At 37.3% G+C, this 17,427-nt stretch overlaps 1 protein-coding gene across 1 annotated transcript in view; it reads left to right on the top strand.

The window, feature by feature from the left end:
* Positions 1-10,748: 10,748 nt before the first annotated feature.
* Positions 10,749-17,427, top strand: part of LOC139738694 (uncharacterized) — a 45,144-nt gene continuing 38,465 nt past the window's right edge. The window contains exons 1-2 of the mRNA XM_071649326.1: positions 10,749-11,341; positions 16,066-16,207. Of these exons, the coding sequence (XP_071505427.1) occupies positions 10,841-11,341; positions 16,066-16,207 (643 nt within the window). The 5' untranslated portion in view covers positions 10,749-10,840. The remainder of the gene's footprint in view (positions 11,342-16,065; positions 16,208-17,427) is intronic.

Raw genomic sequence — 17,427 nt, 5'->3', positions numbered from 1 at the left:
CTTTTAAAGGTAGACCCTTCTATTTTTTTTTTATGTATACCAGAATCATTGCAAAAGTAAATGGGCTCATAACAGCTTAAGTTTGTATCCTAGCCATAGCTTAATCCATAGTCATGGTTAGAATATGACATGTAGATTATAAGGAGAGAAAAAGAGTTTTATTTCCATATCACTGGACTTCATACCAAAGTACTCAAAGACACTTTAAAAGGAAGTAACTAAAGAAATGAATAAGTGAATTAATATAGTGGCATTTAGACAACTGAACAAATTATGGGATAAATGAACAAATACATGAATGTAGATGGATGAATAAGGAAATGACAATATAAATAAATTACTAAATTCAGAAATACAGTGTGAATGTGTTTAGTGATATCAAGACTTAATGAAAACTTTCTCTTTTCAGTTCCAAATGAAGTAATTTCATTCAAAATTGTGAAAATTAGTGTTTCCAATTTATATCTGAAGATAAAATGTTATCCACATTTTAAAGGGCATGTGAGAAGGAGATTTCTACAGTTAACCTTTAATCGTGTGGGACAGGCGGCTGCACTGGTGCGTGTAGTTCCTGTGGTTAACCAAGCCCAGCGTAATGTTATGGTGACGGTTTTCACAAGTAGATATTAATAGCATTGGGCTCTTGTCGAATGTGGGCTGCCTATAGTAGAAATAATCTTCCCCAGGTCGTGGTTCATTGTGCATATTCTCTGCATTCCTAGGTTTATGTTGACACTAATGACACAATTCCATCCCCCACCCCCACTCCCCCCCCCCCCCCAAAAAAAAAAAATAAAAAATAAAAAATAAAAAATAAAAGAAAGCAAAGCAAAAGGCAAAAAACAAAAACAAACAGCAGTGGCAGAATGGTACATTTAGCATGTTGGTGTACAGAGGATTGTATTGTAAGAAGAGAAATGTTACTCTTGGTGAATGAGCTCCAGGTTGCTCTTGTACAAGAGTAGACTGTTTAATTCACATAATCATGTTTTGTGTGTACCTGTATCATGAAGGACATACCCAACAAACACTAAGCGTGTCCCAGATTTGTCTAACTTGGCAATGTCTAATCATTCAAAGTGGATTCTAAGTTATGAAATGTCTTCTTTAGAACAGGTTAATTTAATTACCAAAAGAGTACTCATTTACTTTATTATTTCATATATTTATTTTTATTTACTTTCTTTTTCTAGCCAATAAAGATGAGAACATGTTACTTATCAGTACATGTATTGCCATGCAATATTTTTTTTCCCTATGAAGCAAAGTATAAAATTTTCAGACATTTCAAGCTGCAACTTTTCAGATCAAGTATTCACAACTAAACAATCATAATCGGGACAATTACTCTACTTGTATGGTAGACATAGACATAATTGGTCACTTAAGTAGCAAAATGCCCATCCTAGATTTACAGTGATGCAATGATATTGCCATGTAGACAAGTTTTCACCGAAAGAGAATCAGTTCTATTGTTAAGATTGCATAGCTAACCTCAGTCGTAAGGAAAGTCACACACATGTGGGTTGCAGAGCCAGAGATATGCAACACCTCCGTTCATGGATGCCTTTGTTTCCACTTCTCCCACCTGCTTCTACTCCTTCTCATTACCTTTCCAGGCAATGCACACTATTGCCGGTGGTTGGGTCCAAAAAGGGTTAATATTGATATCATCCAGCGACCCAGCAACTTCCTCAATTCTTCCATCTGATCTTGTGACCCCGGAGTTTTCTTTTCTCATTATTTACGTGTTTGCTTCTAGTTATTTTTTTTTTTCAGGGTGATGCACCAGTCTGTTACCAGTCACTGGTTATCTATGAAACCATAATTCTGCAACGATCTCTCTGAGTGATTCACACTGGTACAAGCTGAATTGTAAAGTTCCAAATTTACCATTCTCAGAATTCTAAATCAACTTTCAATACCTACATCAGTGATTGCAGTGAAGCACTGGTTATATCTTGTGCATCAGACTGAAGAATAAGTCAAATCTCAAAACATCAGGGTTGCTATTACTCTTAGCACATTTACTTCATGCCAGCTTATTAGTCTATAACTCTTTCTACTTTCACACACCCACATACACACATGCTAGATTGTGCCCAGCATGACATGTACCAGTATGAAGCTTTGTTTTACCATAGACGTGGAAGTTACTGTGGAATAATAATCACTATGAATTCATATATGAATATTCAGTTGTTGGAAAAGTTGCATGAGGAGTTTTGTGTACAAGGCGAGGTCAATATAAGTGTATATCTTATGTAAATACTGTGAATATGTATATGTACATAGTGCGTAACTGTCAGTTAGATATCTAAATTATTATATTTGTCAGAAGCATTCCCACCACTTCTGAAAGAAGACCATACACATGGAATATCCTTGCAGTCAATGAATTTGAGAAATTTTAGCCAAGTATTGTCATCTAACAATACATTGATTTCAATATGTGTGGTAGCCAAACATCATGTATTTATGTGCTGTAAAAGACATGATATAAATGTATGTAGAGTGCTATCATATCAGAGATCAGTCTCTGACCAGTAGCTATGATTTCTAAAATCCAAAACATTTAAATTTGATTGATCAGGTGAGGAATGTGATTATCTAGCCATGATTAGGTGGGTGATCAATTGCAAGTTGGATTGAAAATAGAAGGTGTTGAGAAAAGTTGTTATGAAAGTTTAGAACCATGCCGACTCTAGGGAAGTGCTAGTAATGAAAGTCAGACATTGCTATAAGATTATATGTCTGTCATTGTGTTCTAGAAGCTGGATTATTATAGTTACATGAATCATTGTTTCTGCCTTGTGGAATTAAAGTAACAATGATCCAGACACTATCACTGTAGGTTTCGAATGTGTAATACATTCTCATTGTGAGGCAGGAGTGAAGGTTCTGTACAGAGGGGTTTATGTGTGTGTGTCTGTGTGTCGGTGTGGGTGTGTGAAAACCCTGCCTACATAGTGTAAGACATATTCTTTCATGACACAGAAAATTACTAGTACGTGGCTATTATTAAAAGGAATTGTATAGTTTTGGTTGAGATGGGGGATCATATTTTGTCTTTTTGTGAGATAGTGAGAAACCTCCTTTAAGATATCTAAGATGAAGGATACAATTCAGAGAGGAATTCAGTTCATCTGATGAAAATCGGTTTTGAAATGGCTGACATCAGAAAAGAAAGTAAAACAAAGCGGCCCCAATTAAAGGTGGGACCGACCTTTTATAGGACTGCTTTGTTTTTGCATATCTCAGCCATTTCATCTTTATCTTATCTTTATCTTATCAACTTATCTTTATCAAATAAACTTTGAATTCCTTTTTGAAGATATTTCTAATTATCTCACAAAAAAGTTGGATACCTGAAGCTTCATCTCAACCAAAACTATACCATCCCTTTAATAGTTAGAGAGAGAGAGAGAGAGAGAGAGAGAGAGAGAGAGAGGTATAGAAATGCAGTAATTTGTCAATGAGAGTGGTTGTATGGAGTCATGGTTGTTTTTGGGAAGAGAAATCTGAAGAATGCATTATGCATAAAATGACATCCCAAACTCAATAGGACATGAAATGGGGAGATGTCATTACACATAATTGTGCAAAACACATAGAATAATGATGAATCCCATCAGAAGTGCATGTTAGGCAACGATTAATATCTGATGAATACATGCATTTTTTAACCATTCAGATACTCTGTTTTGTGATCCTTTGAAACATACTACTGGAATCGACTGGGATTATATATATATATAAAAGATGACGAAATAGGGTAGTAATGCATTTCAGTCCAACAGTGCTATTTATTCAGACCAAATTTACGACGAATACATACATTGTACGTCTTCCTCAGGGTCGACAATGACAATTGACAATTGTCATTGTCGACCCTGAGGAAGACGTATGTATTAATCGAAAATTTGGTCTGAATGAATAGCACTGTTGGACTGAAATGCATTACTACCCTACTTCGTCATCTTTTCTGTACTGGTATACCAACATGTGGATTACAAACATCATTATATATATATATGTATATATCAGGGCTCGACACTAACGGTGGCCCGGTGGCCCGGGGCCACCAAAAATAAAAGTCGGGCCACCATATTTCAAAAAAGGGCAAATTTGGTGGCCTGCCTCGGGCCACCAAAATTTTTTGAAAAGTATGTCAATAAATTTGTAACTTTTTGCGCTGGAAATTAGCAGTTAAATTTGTTTAAAGGATGGATGAAAAGGACTGAATGAGTGCCTGAGAGTGAGTGTTGCAAGTTTGTTGAAGTTTATTTATGAGTAGATATGTCTAACTTCTAATTCTTACTATTATAAAACTTTGACTCATTAAAAAAAAAGGGACTTTTAATGTTTTTTATTGGTTTTTTGGGGGGACACCAAATTTTTCTCTCGGGCCACCAAAAATTTGAAATTTAGGATTTTGGTGGCCCCATTGGGCCACCAAACAGAAAAGTTAGTGTCGAGCCATGTATATATATATATATATATATATATATATATATATATACACTGTAAAAACATCGGTGTTAGATATAACACCACGGGTGTTAAATCTAACACCGATCAAACTTCAATAAAGGACCACACCCACAGGTGTTAAAAATGCACTGTGATGGTGTTGAAAAGTGCTCACCTGCGACACTTTGTGGTGTTGATTTGACACTGTATAATCGTTATTTTGACACTGTACTGGTGTTAATTCAAAAATGACACCACATGGTGTTGATTTGATATTTGTTGGTGTTAATATCAATGGTTTAACACCCGTCCAGCTTCAATAAGAGACCACACCAGCTGGTGTTACTTTGGTGTAAATTTATTTTCACATTTTTTCAAAAATCTAGTATTTTAATGTAAAATTCTTGATCGTCTTGTTTAAATTAAAAATCAACAAAAAGTGCAGTTACTAAGAAACTCTTCAAAAAACAGTTTAAAATTTGGAAATGACACCCGGAGGTGTTAATTTAACACCATAAATGAGCACCGAAAATTTAACACCAGCTCGGTGTTCACTATTTAACACCGGACTTTTTGCAGTGTATATTAAACAGAGTTTCCAAGGTCTTACTTCATCTATTCTTGAGATGAGGGAGAAAGTACATAAAGAGGCTAAGGAGGACTTGATGGGCAGGGATCAGGAAGTCAGACATACCAAGGTCAAAGAGCAGCTAGGCATGAGATTACAGGTGCATGCGTGCTCCAGGGAGCAAGGCAACCAAGGTGGGGGTGGGGGGGGGGAGGGATGGGAGGGTTATTCACCCCTCTCATGGTTAGGAGCTTTGTACATCTTTCAATCAGGTGCTCATTGGAAAAAAATGTTTTGACTAATTCTGATCTTTTTAAAAACATTATTTTCTCAAAATGTCACTTTTTGGTGGATAGAAGTCTATGTCTTTGTGAGGTGGGAGTAAAAGCTTGTCAGATGTTTGAGTGTGAGAAAGACTCCTAAGGCAGAAATCTGGTCGATCTGGTAAGTGGAAAAGGAAGGAAGAGGTGGATGATAAAACAAAATAATAATCAGTAAATAAATGATAAAAGGAATCGAGGGTAAATGGGAGCAGGAAAAGACTTAGAAGATGATCACAGTGGAGGACATAAATGGGGAGGAATGATTATAATTCTTTAGTTTACCGAAAGTTAATGTTAAACAAACAAACAAACAAACAATCAAAAAACAGCTTGACCTAACTTCTAGAGAGCTGCACGTTACAATCACACACCATTGTCCAATCTGCTTTAATTAGACCCCCCCCCCCCAAAAAAAAAAAAAGTTAAACGAGATGAAGGGACTGGTAGAAGAATTATATCAAAAGTTGTAAAATGTCAAAGTTTTACACGCTTTCAAAAAAAAAAAGATAGGTTCAATCAAATTCAACCACATAATAATCATGCAAATCGGAGGTGATGATGTCATCCCCTCCAGTCTTCCATAATCAGATCTTCTCTAGTTTTCCTTTTTTTTTCCCCTTTAGAAAAGCACCCTGAGAGTGCAGACCTCCGCCAAGCAGCTACTTTCCACCGATGATCAACCCATACGTGTGCATGCTGAAAAATCGCCGGGCGCACCTCGCCCGAGCAGAAACTATCTAGAGCACGCACTAGTGCGCATATGAAAACCTCAAAAATGCGCAAATTGAACTCCCAAATTCAATGACCCTACCTGCCAGAATATCGAAAATCCTTCATAAAATCTATAAAAATTTTCGGATCACTACCAAAATTTAGTCATCTATTCCTTGTATCACTCTCAACCTTTCCTGCCAGTTGATCATCCAAATCCATGCACAACTCTCTGAGTTATTTTGCACACGGACAAACAAACAAACAAACAAACCAACGGTAATGAAAACATAACCTCCTCCCTTGGCGGAGGTAACTTCTCGATCCAAAGATCGAAAAGTTTGGCAGTCAGTGTGACCGACCGCACGACTAAAGATCGCGAAGAAATTGATATTTTTGCATAATATGACCAATAGGAAAGTTGTGAGATGATGATGTCATTGCTTCAGGAAATTTACATAATTATGTGGGAGCAAGTAATACCACCAGTCAATTAAAAAAAAAAAAAAACTAAACAAACTTCAACTTTTTGACAACTTCTGTTAAATCCGATTTGATTTGATGGAACTTCTCAATCTTTTGCCAGTCTGACCGCGGCTATTGTTTGAGTGGGAAGTTTTGCGAAATGTTTCGCGAGAAATTTCTCGGGAAATTTGCGGTCACACTGACATAAATTCGAGATCTTCAAGATCTTTTGCCGATGTGACCGCGGCTATTGTTTGAGTAGGAAGTTTTGCGAAATGTTTTGCGAGAAATTTATCGAGAAATTTGCGGTCACACTGACAAAAATTCGAGATCTTCAAGATCTTTTGCCAATGTGACCGCGGCTAAAACTCTTGTGTGTGTGTGTGTGTGTGTGTGTGTGTGTGTGTGTGTGTGTGTGTGTGTGTGTGTGTGTGTTCAACTTGTAAATTTGGGTTGGGGTTTCCATTTCAGGCTCAGAAAGGCCAGACATTGGCTCTCCTGACGTTCTAATTTGTTTAATTAATTGATAAAAAAAAAAATAGCTGCTGAAAACTGCTTATCCAATAGTGGCGAGCCAGTGGAGTAAAATGGAGTCAAAAGGGGCCTGAGCTTTCGGTCCTAGCAGAATCGTCGTCAGAGGCAACATGACAAGCAGGCAAGGAAAGCAATCACAAGAGGACTACACGCGAGAAGCACAGTCATAGAACAGGGGCGAGCCATACAGGGATACAGAACAAAGAAAACAAAAGAGATGGGTTGGAAGTCATGGGCAAGGAGCCCAACAAGTGGGGGAGGGGGATTAAAGCAGGAATAAAAGGCAGAGGAGGGTTAGTGATGATCCCAAGGATCATAGAGGGCAACCTGTGAAGGATGAGGATTAATAGGGTGAGGCAACATCAAACAAGATAAGGAACAACAGAGGGATAAAGTATTGGAAAAGAGTGAAATAGCAAAAGTATGAGTGAAGAGCGTATCCGGGCAATTACCCCCAGAGGGCAATTACCCCCCCCCCCCCCCCCGGCTTAATACTGGTTAGTGGTAAGGTTAGAGTAAAGATTAGAGTTTTGGGATTAGGTTTAGGGTTAGGAGTTTGGGTATGGGTTAGGTTCAGGTTCAGGATTAGGATTAGGGCCTGGGGAAGGGTCCGGGGTAATTGCCCAGGGGGTAATTGCCCTAGATCCGGGAAGAGGTGGGGGGGGGGGGGGGCTAGTGTATAACAAGCAGCAGCCCTAACCAGGTATACCAAGGAGAGGCAACAAAATGAAAGTGAGAGTCAACCAACAAATGCAAGTTACAAAACATCAGACACGATGCACCCCCATAATGATGAACTACTCCACCATCCTCCATTTCGTAGTATTAAAGATCGATGCATAAAAGTCGGGCGCCGTGGAGCTAAAGTTTCAAACAAGGGGTTCACTACAGGCGACTCCCACTTTTAACGAAATCTTCAGGACCTGCAGTTTTCTTTCGTCATATCGAAATTTCGTCACATCCAAACAAATAAAGTGTATAAAGATATCTAGATTATAATTTTGGGTCCTGAATATTGCTTCGTTGAATCCGGAATTACGTTATCGAAGTGCACTGTATCAAAATAAGAGTTTACTGAAATGCAAATTTTAATTGCTTCTTCAGCATTCCTCCCCATCTCCTGCATTTTCTAAACTTCACAATGTTTTGTGCTTTTTTCCACCCTATCATTTATTGTTTATCCTTAAATATCATTTTTCATATTTCGTAATTGTTGACACATATATGTACTTATGTTTTATGTGAGGAAAAAAAATGTATTTACAAGTTCTGTTGGAGATGAAAAAAATAAATGAATGAATGAATCAAAGATTCTTCAACTCCTAACGCATCTCGAAGCTTGCATTTCCTGCTTTATATTTTACAGAAGTGTCGACTAGTTGAGTCTGGAGGTGATCTCCATTACCCGGTGCACCGGGCCGGGCGGCCGGGCACTGTTCCTCTGCTGGTCGTATAATTAAGTTTCTCCAGCATTTCCACCAAAATGGACATTCATGATAAAGCAGGTTGAAGGTTGAATTCGAACTCAAGACCTTCCGATGCTTCCATGCTTTCCAAAGAAAGGCGTTTCCATCCAGTGTAAACTAACTTTCAAACGGAATCATTGATAGGTTTGTTCGGGTTTGTGTGTGTGTGTGTGTGTGTGTGTGTGTGTTTGTGTGTGTGTGTGTGTGTCAAGCAGTGTACGTGACTGTTTGTTTCCTCTCACCTCCCTGGTTTGTCTTATTATCTCCATGTTCCTTTGATATTGCCGGTTATTTATTTTTTTTTTTCATTTCGGTTTCGTGACTGTTTCAGCATGTGCTATGAATTCTCTCTGTGCTCATTTTATATTGTCGGTCAGGGGCGGATCCAGGAATTCCATATAGAGGGGACGCCTTAACACAAAGTTAAAGGACAAGTCCACCTTCATATACATAAGGATTAAGAGAATGCAGCAATATGAGTAGAACACATCAGTGAAAGTTTGAGGAAAATTGGACAATCCGTTCAAAAGTTACGAATATTTTAAGTATCTGCGCAGTCACTGCTGGAAGAGAAGACTACTACAGTGTATGATATCACATGCGTACAACTATATAAGGAAAATAAAAAGAGAATTTCACAAAACTTTACTTTTTGAATAAAGTGCACATTTCTTCGACTTGCTACTGACATATGTTAAGGGTAATATTATTCCCCCTGCCTTCTGAAAGAGAGAAGTCGAGTGTTCTTTTGTTATGTGAGAAAAATGGAAATATGTTGAATTTTCTTTATTCTTTCTTTATATCGTTGTACTCATGTGACATCACAAGCTTTAGTAGTCTTTTCATCCAGCCGTGACTGAGCAGAAACTTCAAAAATTCATAACTTTTTATCGGATTGTCCGATTTTGCTCAAACTCTCACTGATGTGTTCTACTAATATTGCTGCATTCACTCAACCCACATGTCTATGAAGGTGAACTTGTCCTTTAAAGGGGAGCGCACGCCCCCTCCCATTTTTTCTCAGTTTATTTCCTTTTTTTTTTTTTTGGCAAAAAAAAAGGGGGCGCCCGGTGCGCTCCCCCTGGATCCACCACTGTCGGTGACTGTTATCATTAACTATTTTAACGTAAATATGAATTACAACATGATTTGATTTCTGTTCAAGGGTATAGCCCATTCTAATTTAACAAGCCTCTATAACTTTCACTGAATTGTAGGCCTACCTGTTACATGTTGTCAAAGTTTTATACTGAATTTCCATACTCCATACGATTGTTATTACTTAATAAAAATCATGTATGAATTGAATAGAATAAATATTGATCTAACACTAAATTGCGCATGATCTGACGACCTTCAAAAATATATTAGCACCACTGCTGTGACAGCACAGATCATAGACTCTTATTGTAACTAGCCAATGATATTGTTGTTGTGACAAATACAATTTTACTCATACTTCCAAGTCAACTCATGACCGATGATCAGGAGACTAACAACGACTACTTTTCAATAAAAGGACAGACTCCTATGTTATCCCAAACTTTTACGAGTCATAATGCGCGCCCAAATCAGTCGGTGAGGCACTGATTGAAAATTCGGCAAGTTGTTTGACACAGTCTTACTACTCCAGATGTTTTTTATATAAGTGTATATGTTAGACATTACTTTCTACGTTGAAATTCACGAGTAACTACTGAGTGTCTAGGAAAAGTCTACGTTCATACAGCTGCGACCCATAAAACATGCATGCGTACAAGGTGATGACATAATCATAAAGCAAAATGTCAAAACCTCATCATTTTCATTGGACTACTTAGCAGTATCTCTTTGGAAGTCTGAATTAAATGGTTAAAATATTCAGTATTTCAATAGATAAAACGTTTGTGCTGTAGAACCGGCCCGAGAAAACAGCTTGACAGGACAAAATTGTTTGTTCGGCAGGTGTGACGCTACCACTAATCTGTAGGGCTATATCGGTATGATTGTGGTAGTATGAAATACAAAATACACCTTTTTTACTCCATAATTCTTCATTTATTTCACAAAATACAATTTAAATCCTTTTTTATGTCAACATTGATATCTCAGTCGTCTAAATCAATGCAATTAATTATATATGAATTTGATGAATATCTACACCCCTCTTGGAAAAATCCATTATGAAATGCCCGGATGTTATTATTCCTTATGCAGTGTGCAGCCGTAATGGCGACCAGTAGAAGTGACCCGTAGTTCGGAGATAAAATTACGGAGTTTCAACAATTTCTTGGTGCTGGAGGTGACAAAATATCATCACCATGGTTTGTAAAAAGGAGGTTATAGCGTGGTTTTGTGATCTTAGCGTGTACAGAAGAATAGATTTTCTTTGCGCGCTGATGGATTGCTGCAGCCCCATCGAACTGCGATTCCTTGGAACTTATGTTGAAAGTCTGGGGCGAAGGGACTACGATCGGCTGAGGGAGTCAGAACTTCATGCTAACGATGTGTCATATTTGTCCAAATTGACGAATATAACTGATATAAGGATTCTTGATAAAGTACTAACTAGTCTTGCATTGATGAATTCAAGATGTACTGATGGTGCAACTGTGCTATATCGAACGCTAAAGGAACATACCGACGCCATCTTATCGAATGGCTTCAGAACTCGAAATCCTCACACTGAGACGGACGAGAAGGTTGTCCTTCTTGCTGTCATGGCCCTCAATCATCCTGCCTTCACGTTCAGTCAGAAGCAGGCCCTTAGGTGCCAACTCTATGCACTTTTGCAGGCTGTAGAGGGCAAGGTTTCTCCAGAGGTAAATGGCCTGTAGTAAAAAAAAAAAAAAAAAAATGAGATGATATAAACCTTGCTGCTTGCACGCATTGCCTTTCCAAACATTTGTCTGATTACAATGTATGTCCCGACATAATCAGTCTACGTCGTACATGATGTAAAATAACTGGATTGGAAATGGGAAGTTAGAAACTAATGACAATGTTACATCAACATGTTTTACTTGATTATATGTATATCTAACGTCACCTACTATGAAGTCACCGATCGTTCATGCACCTATCACTGTTTGTCCCTCTCGTACTTTTATTATTTCATGTGTACGACTGTTTTATGTCGAGCAAAAAGTAAAAAATATGTTCTTCTGACGTTGTGTCACAGTGAAAAATTTCTGTCTGGCCTGTGTGGCTTGGAAGAACTTTATGGACGTGTGTTTGAATTTGATAGGAGAGTGGATAGTATTGCCGGATGCTTTTTTTTTCATTGCTCTGAATTCTGTACGTAAGAGGATGAAATTTCTGCCAAAAATACACTTTCACACAAGCACAGCACGCACAGCATGAATCACACCTGTATTAATCTCCAAGTCCAAGTATAAAGGACGCAGGACTACCAGAAGAAGAAGAAGAATAACACCAATTATTCACAAATTTGTAAAAAATTACCAATTCAGCAAAATTACAAATATTATTCACTCCAATTTTGTGAAAACAGACTTCAGGTATACCCCTTTACAAAAAATTGTCTTTTAGGGTGGTGTGAAATCGCATTCCGGACACAATTTTCATAATGGAATAATCAATGTCTTTCACATCTTTTCCTTGCACCAGAATTACATTTCATACCTACAGTTCACCGTACACATTCTTACCGAGCGGAAGACAAAGACAAAATGGGAAATGACGCTCAAATTTTGTATCTTGGTGAAAGGTGTAACATGAACATTTTGAAGAATTCACGCGATGAAATCTTGTATTTGACATCTTCTAAATCTGAGGTGAAATGTGAATTTCTCAGTGCTTTTACATTTTTGTGTCGCATTTTTTGCAATTTTGGCCCATATAATGCTCTGTGAGGATAGTCTACGAAATCCTGCGCGTATTGTCATTTATACGCAGAAATTTGCGCATCCAGAATTACCATGCTGTCCAGTAATACCATACCTGTATAGAATACTACGTTTGATGCACACACACTACATGTAGAGTGTACTCCCGCGACAGGTCGGGCATGTCCACTTTTTCATAGGGGGAAGGCGATATTTTTTAAGGGAAGTTAGGTACAGCTATTAATCACATCAATTTGAACTTTGGCATTTACAGCATCTGGGTCGAACCATTTAATGATTGGTATGTTTTGAAAAGTGAGAGAAAATGAATCAAAAGCTTACTAATGTTACATCACCACATGCTCTTCTCATAAGCTGAATGTTATATATAGATAGGCAAGAACAATTGTATCAGCCCATATTACCCTACTAATACCAATTCTTTGGTATGAGCTAATGACCAGTGTACTACAGTCTGTTTGACTGAATAAAAAGACATATATTTGTGGAACTTGGTTTCACACTACAATGATGTACAGGACTTTCTTGTGTCTCCCCCCCCCCCCCGTAGTAATACCTCACCACTTGCCAAACATGCATGTGTGCATCTGTGTGTCCACTGTAAGCTAACGAGAGGGTAGGGAAACAGTAGTGTAGCTGTAGAGAGATATGGCAGAGGTGGGGGGGGGGTACATTTTTAGAGGAAGTCTTTCCTGACTTTGCTAGCTGTTAGTGTTGAAAAGAACTGAATTTATATGCTCTTGCAGTATTCAGTGTAGCTTTTTTCACTTTTGCTACTGCTGAGATTTATCATATCCAAGTGATTTACAAAAGTCAAAACTGACAAAATTTAAAGAAAAAAAATCATTCGAAAAAAATGATTCAAAGTTACAAGCTCTTGGAAATTGGGTCAGATTTCAAGGTCATTGTAATCAAAATCTGTGTAGATTGCACATTAAATAAGCAGCAAGATAGTGTTTTACCCAAGTAGTAGATGCTACGGGATTGTGACATTGAGAAAATGACTGATTTAGAGACTTGTTACAGTGTTGTACTTGGAATAAAAGTTACATTGCTACTGTATATCAGTGGTACCCAGTATAGAACAACATATCACCTTCAACATATGCGAAGAGATCTATGACTAATCATTTTAAAGATAGATAAATCTTGTCTTCTGTTTGATTTAATACTTTCATATCATGGCATAAAATAATTATTATGGATGGATGCCATTTCTGATAGCTATGCGCAAATTTTGTGGAAAATTACAATTACAAACATTCAAGATGTGCACAATGATTACTCCTATAAAGCAATAGCCAGTCTAAAACCAGCCGTAAGTTTCTTCAAGGAGAGATGAATTCATTAGAACAGCTCTTTGCCATGTGTGTGTGTGTTGTGTTGTGTTGGGGGGGGGGGGGGGGGATCTAGCAAACGAGATTGTAGTTCCCTGGAGTAGCCACAGGTGATTCTCCATTTTCATGGACTATTTGACTTCATGTCACAAAAAAGTTTCTTCCAGGATATACAACACAAAAAATTGTACCTGATGCTTCATTTCTCATTCTATAGTCTTTGGAAATCAGCTGATGACATGATGTTCCTATGGTAAAATAAATAGACATGTCATTAACCACCTGCCATTAACACCTCCACAAATTTGCCTCCATGCAAAGTTTTGATATTATGTATCAACTGATTTACAGTGGATTATTGCTGAATCTGCGGATAATGTTTGAAAATCAAAACTGGCCTCCCCTGTACCTTTGACATGTGTCAGTATTCTTTTGTAATTAATTTCATACACTCTTTACAGTACTTGTTCTACTCCTGGTTTTGTGCATTCATCTATCAAAGGTTGTACATGTGTACGTGCTTTATTGCCAAACACTGAATTGTGCAGAAACTTGTAAATGTTGCAAATGTTTATCGTGATGATATGATGAGCTAACACAGTTACAGTGCACTCGCAACTGTCTGCATGGATGCACTGACTGCATGTAGACGCAAATATTTATGTGCATCTCTAGCTGCAGAAGAATTAAAGGACAAGTTCACCTTCATAAACATAAGGATTGAGAGAATGTAGCAATGTTAGTAGAACACATCATTGAACGTTTGAGGAAAATCGGACAATCCGTTCAAAAGTTATGAATTTTTGAAGTTTTTGTGTAGTAACCGCTGGATGAGAAGACTACTGCAGTGTGTGAATAACTTAGATGTCACATGCGTACAACAATATAAGGAAAATATAAAGAGAATTTCACAAAATTTCATCTTATGAAAAAAGTTCACATTCCCCCGACTCGTTACCGACAAATGTTATGGGTAATATTATTCCCCCTGCCTTTAGAAAGAGCCAAGTCAAGTGCTCTTTTATTATGTGAAAAAAGTGAAAATATGTTGAATTTTCTTTATATTTTCTTTATACTGTTGTACGCATATGACTCACAAGCTGTAGTAGTCTCCTCATCCAGCGGTTCCAACACAAAAATTTTAAAAATTCATAACTTTTGCATCAATTGTCCAATTTTCCTCAACCTTTCACTGATGTGTTCTACTAACATTGTTGCATTCTCTCAATCCTTATGTTTATGAAGGTGAACTTGTCCTTTAATACGGAATGCAGAAATATTGAGCCAATATTTCAGGGAAATAAATATGTAATTAGGTTGTAATTAAAAAGTGAGTAAAATAAAATTAGCTAGATTTGTTTGCAATATGTAGATATGCACACTTCACACATACGCAGAGCTGTCATCTGGGGTTACTAGTATTAAGTGATTTCCCTGGCAGTATAATATTATATTCTTCTTCTCCAATATTTAAATGGACATCCCCCCCCCCCCCCCCATTGTATTTCATGTAGCATGCATGATATGTGCAATTTTCCAATTTTTCAAAATGTGTTATTCTATGGGGGACCCAGATTCAGCAAATATCTGGCAGATTTGGCCAATGACAACATTGCGTTTTGTTGTGATATTAAAGTCCAACAGCCTGTGGACATACTTTTGCTGACTACAGTACAGGGTATTGGTTTGCATTTCTTTGTTATCAAACTGTACTTTTTGTCAGTTCAACAACAGTAAACTTATCAAGGATGTTCATCTTTTGATAGAGTTGTCATTCCATCATGCGAAGTATTGAGAATAACAGTTTCAGTGTCATTTACATGTAAGTTTGTTTTCAGAACTGGTGTTGTACAGTCATTGTGACAAGCTTTAGGAATGACATAGTTTTGATGAGATTTTATGCTCTCTTGAAACTGAACTTTCTTTTCTCCTTCTGTTTCAATGATACATATGATCCATGGACCTGTCACATTCATTCGTTGTCATCAGCTACAAGTAAACATGTTAGCAATGTTGAGTTCACAGTATAATATGCTCAAAGTTGGGTTTCACTTTTGTTAGTGCTTCATGCCATAAACTCATTAATATTCTGGAGTATAGATATTGCTTGATGTCTGAAGTGAAATTAACCTGCATGATCATGCGTAATCATGAATGATTATATTCAGCTGAAATAAGATCAAAGTACAAATTTACTTATTGACAGAATGTGGAGTTGTTGTTTTGTTGATGTTGTTGTTTGTTGTTCTTGTTTTTTATAAGCTCCATACTCTGGCTTTATCAGATATATAAGCATTCCAGTTTTCTCTTTGTTTTTTCTGGACATATTTCCTACTGCAGGATGAAGAAATGGACCATAATCAACAAGGGACCACTGAAACCGTCGCTTCCAAAGATGTCAAGGAGCAACTTGTGAGTGCCTCAAATTCTAGTTTGGAAAAAGGGGATGACAAGACAAACAACACCCAGGATTCCCCACAAGGTAAGAGTTGTGTTCGGATTTTTTTAAAATGAATTTCAGATATAGTATGCATTTGTGTAACATACATGTACATACAGAGTATCACAATGCTAAAGACTTAAAGCATTCACATCAAAATGCAACATTTTTACACACCGATAAAAATGCTTTTCTAAGAGTCTCTACATTTTCTTTTTCTCGTGTGCCTACATACTGATAGTTTGTACAGTAAGAATTGATGCAGAATGACAGTGAAGTACACTCTGCCTTACATAACACCATTGTGTGAAAATATCTTAACTCTACACAGGAATCAAGCAATTCTCAGAGTGTAGTCTAAGAGAATAAACCTTGTGATAACCTTTTATCAAACAAGTGAACTAGAGTTATGGATTGATGAATATTGCAGGAATTAAGTATTTTTTGGTGTCAATAAACGAGTTACTGGATATCTTCAGTCCATTTATCATGCATGCAGAATATGCAGAGTGGCTTTGCTGGGTGTACATACAAGATTATATTGCAGTTGCACAAAGCATATTGTGGGGGAAACCAGACAACATGTCAGATCATTAATGTTGAAGAAGGTTTAAGTGTTGATAGCACTTGTACAGAAACCATTTGTAGGAGTATTTTCAATTGAATATAAATGCTAATGCTAAGTGTAGTAATTGTCCATCCATCCACCCCAACCAAATAGACAAATTATGATGTCAGTGTATGATCACTGTTGTGGTCAGTACATGACATGTTCGTACTGTACTTTGTCCTTGTGGCTTGTTGCCAAGTGTCATTCCATACACCTATCTCAGAATAGCTCAACACTCCATCTGGCAACATTGTGCATAGTTAGTTAACAGATTTTAGGTCTGATAAAGCAAAGGCCACTTGCATTGTAAATATTACATAACAATTGTTTTTCATGTGCCGTTTTGATGGTAACATAACTGAACAATTGCAGTCAAATGTCAAAGCAATATCAAGTGAAGGATGCACCATAGCAGTCAATACAATACAATACAAGCATGTATGGGGGGGGGGGGGCCTTGAACTTTCTAAGGAATAGCAACTTAGTGAGTTATGGAAATTATTTGTGTGCGCAGAATACTATACACCTTAACTGAAAAATTATGAATTCCATAGTATGGTTTGTATAATTGGCTCTGACATACTTGTAGGGCCTTGAACTTTCTAAGGAATAGCAACTTAGTAAGTTATGGAAACTATTTGTGCGCGCAGAA

The sequence above is a fragment of the Diadema antillarum genome, unplaced genomic scaffold (assembly GCF_040938485.1).
Source record: "Diadema antillarum isolate AM-2024a unplaced genomic scaffold, OU_Dant_1.0 seq00000765_RagTag, whole genome shotgun sequence".
In the NCBI taxonomy this organism is placed as follows: domain Eukaryota; kingdom Metazoa; phylum Echinodermata; class Echinoidea; order Diadematoida; family Diadematidae; genus Diadema; species Diadema antillarum.
This window is presented reverse-complemented; position numbering and strand designations above follow the sequence as displayed.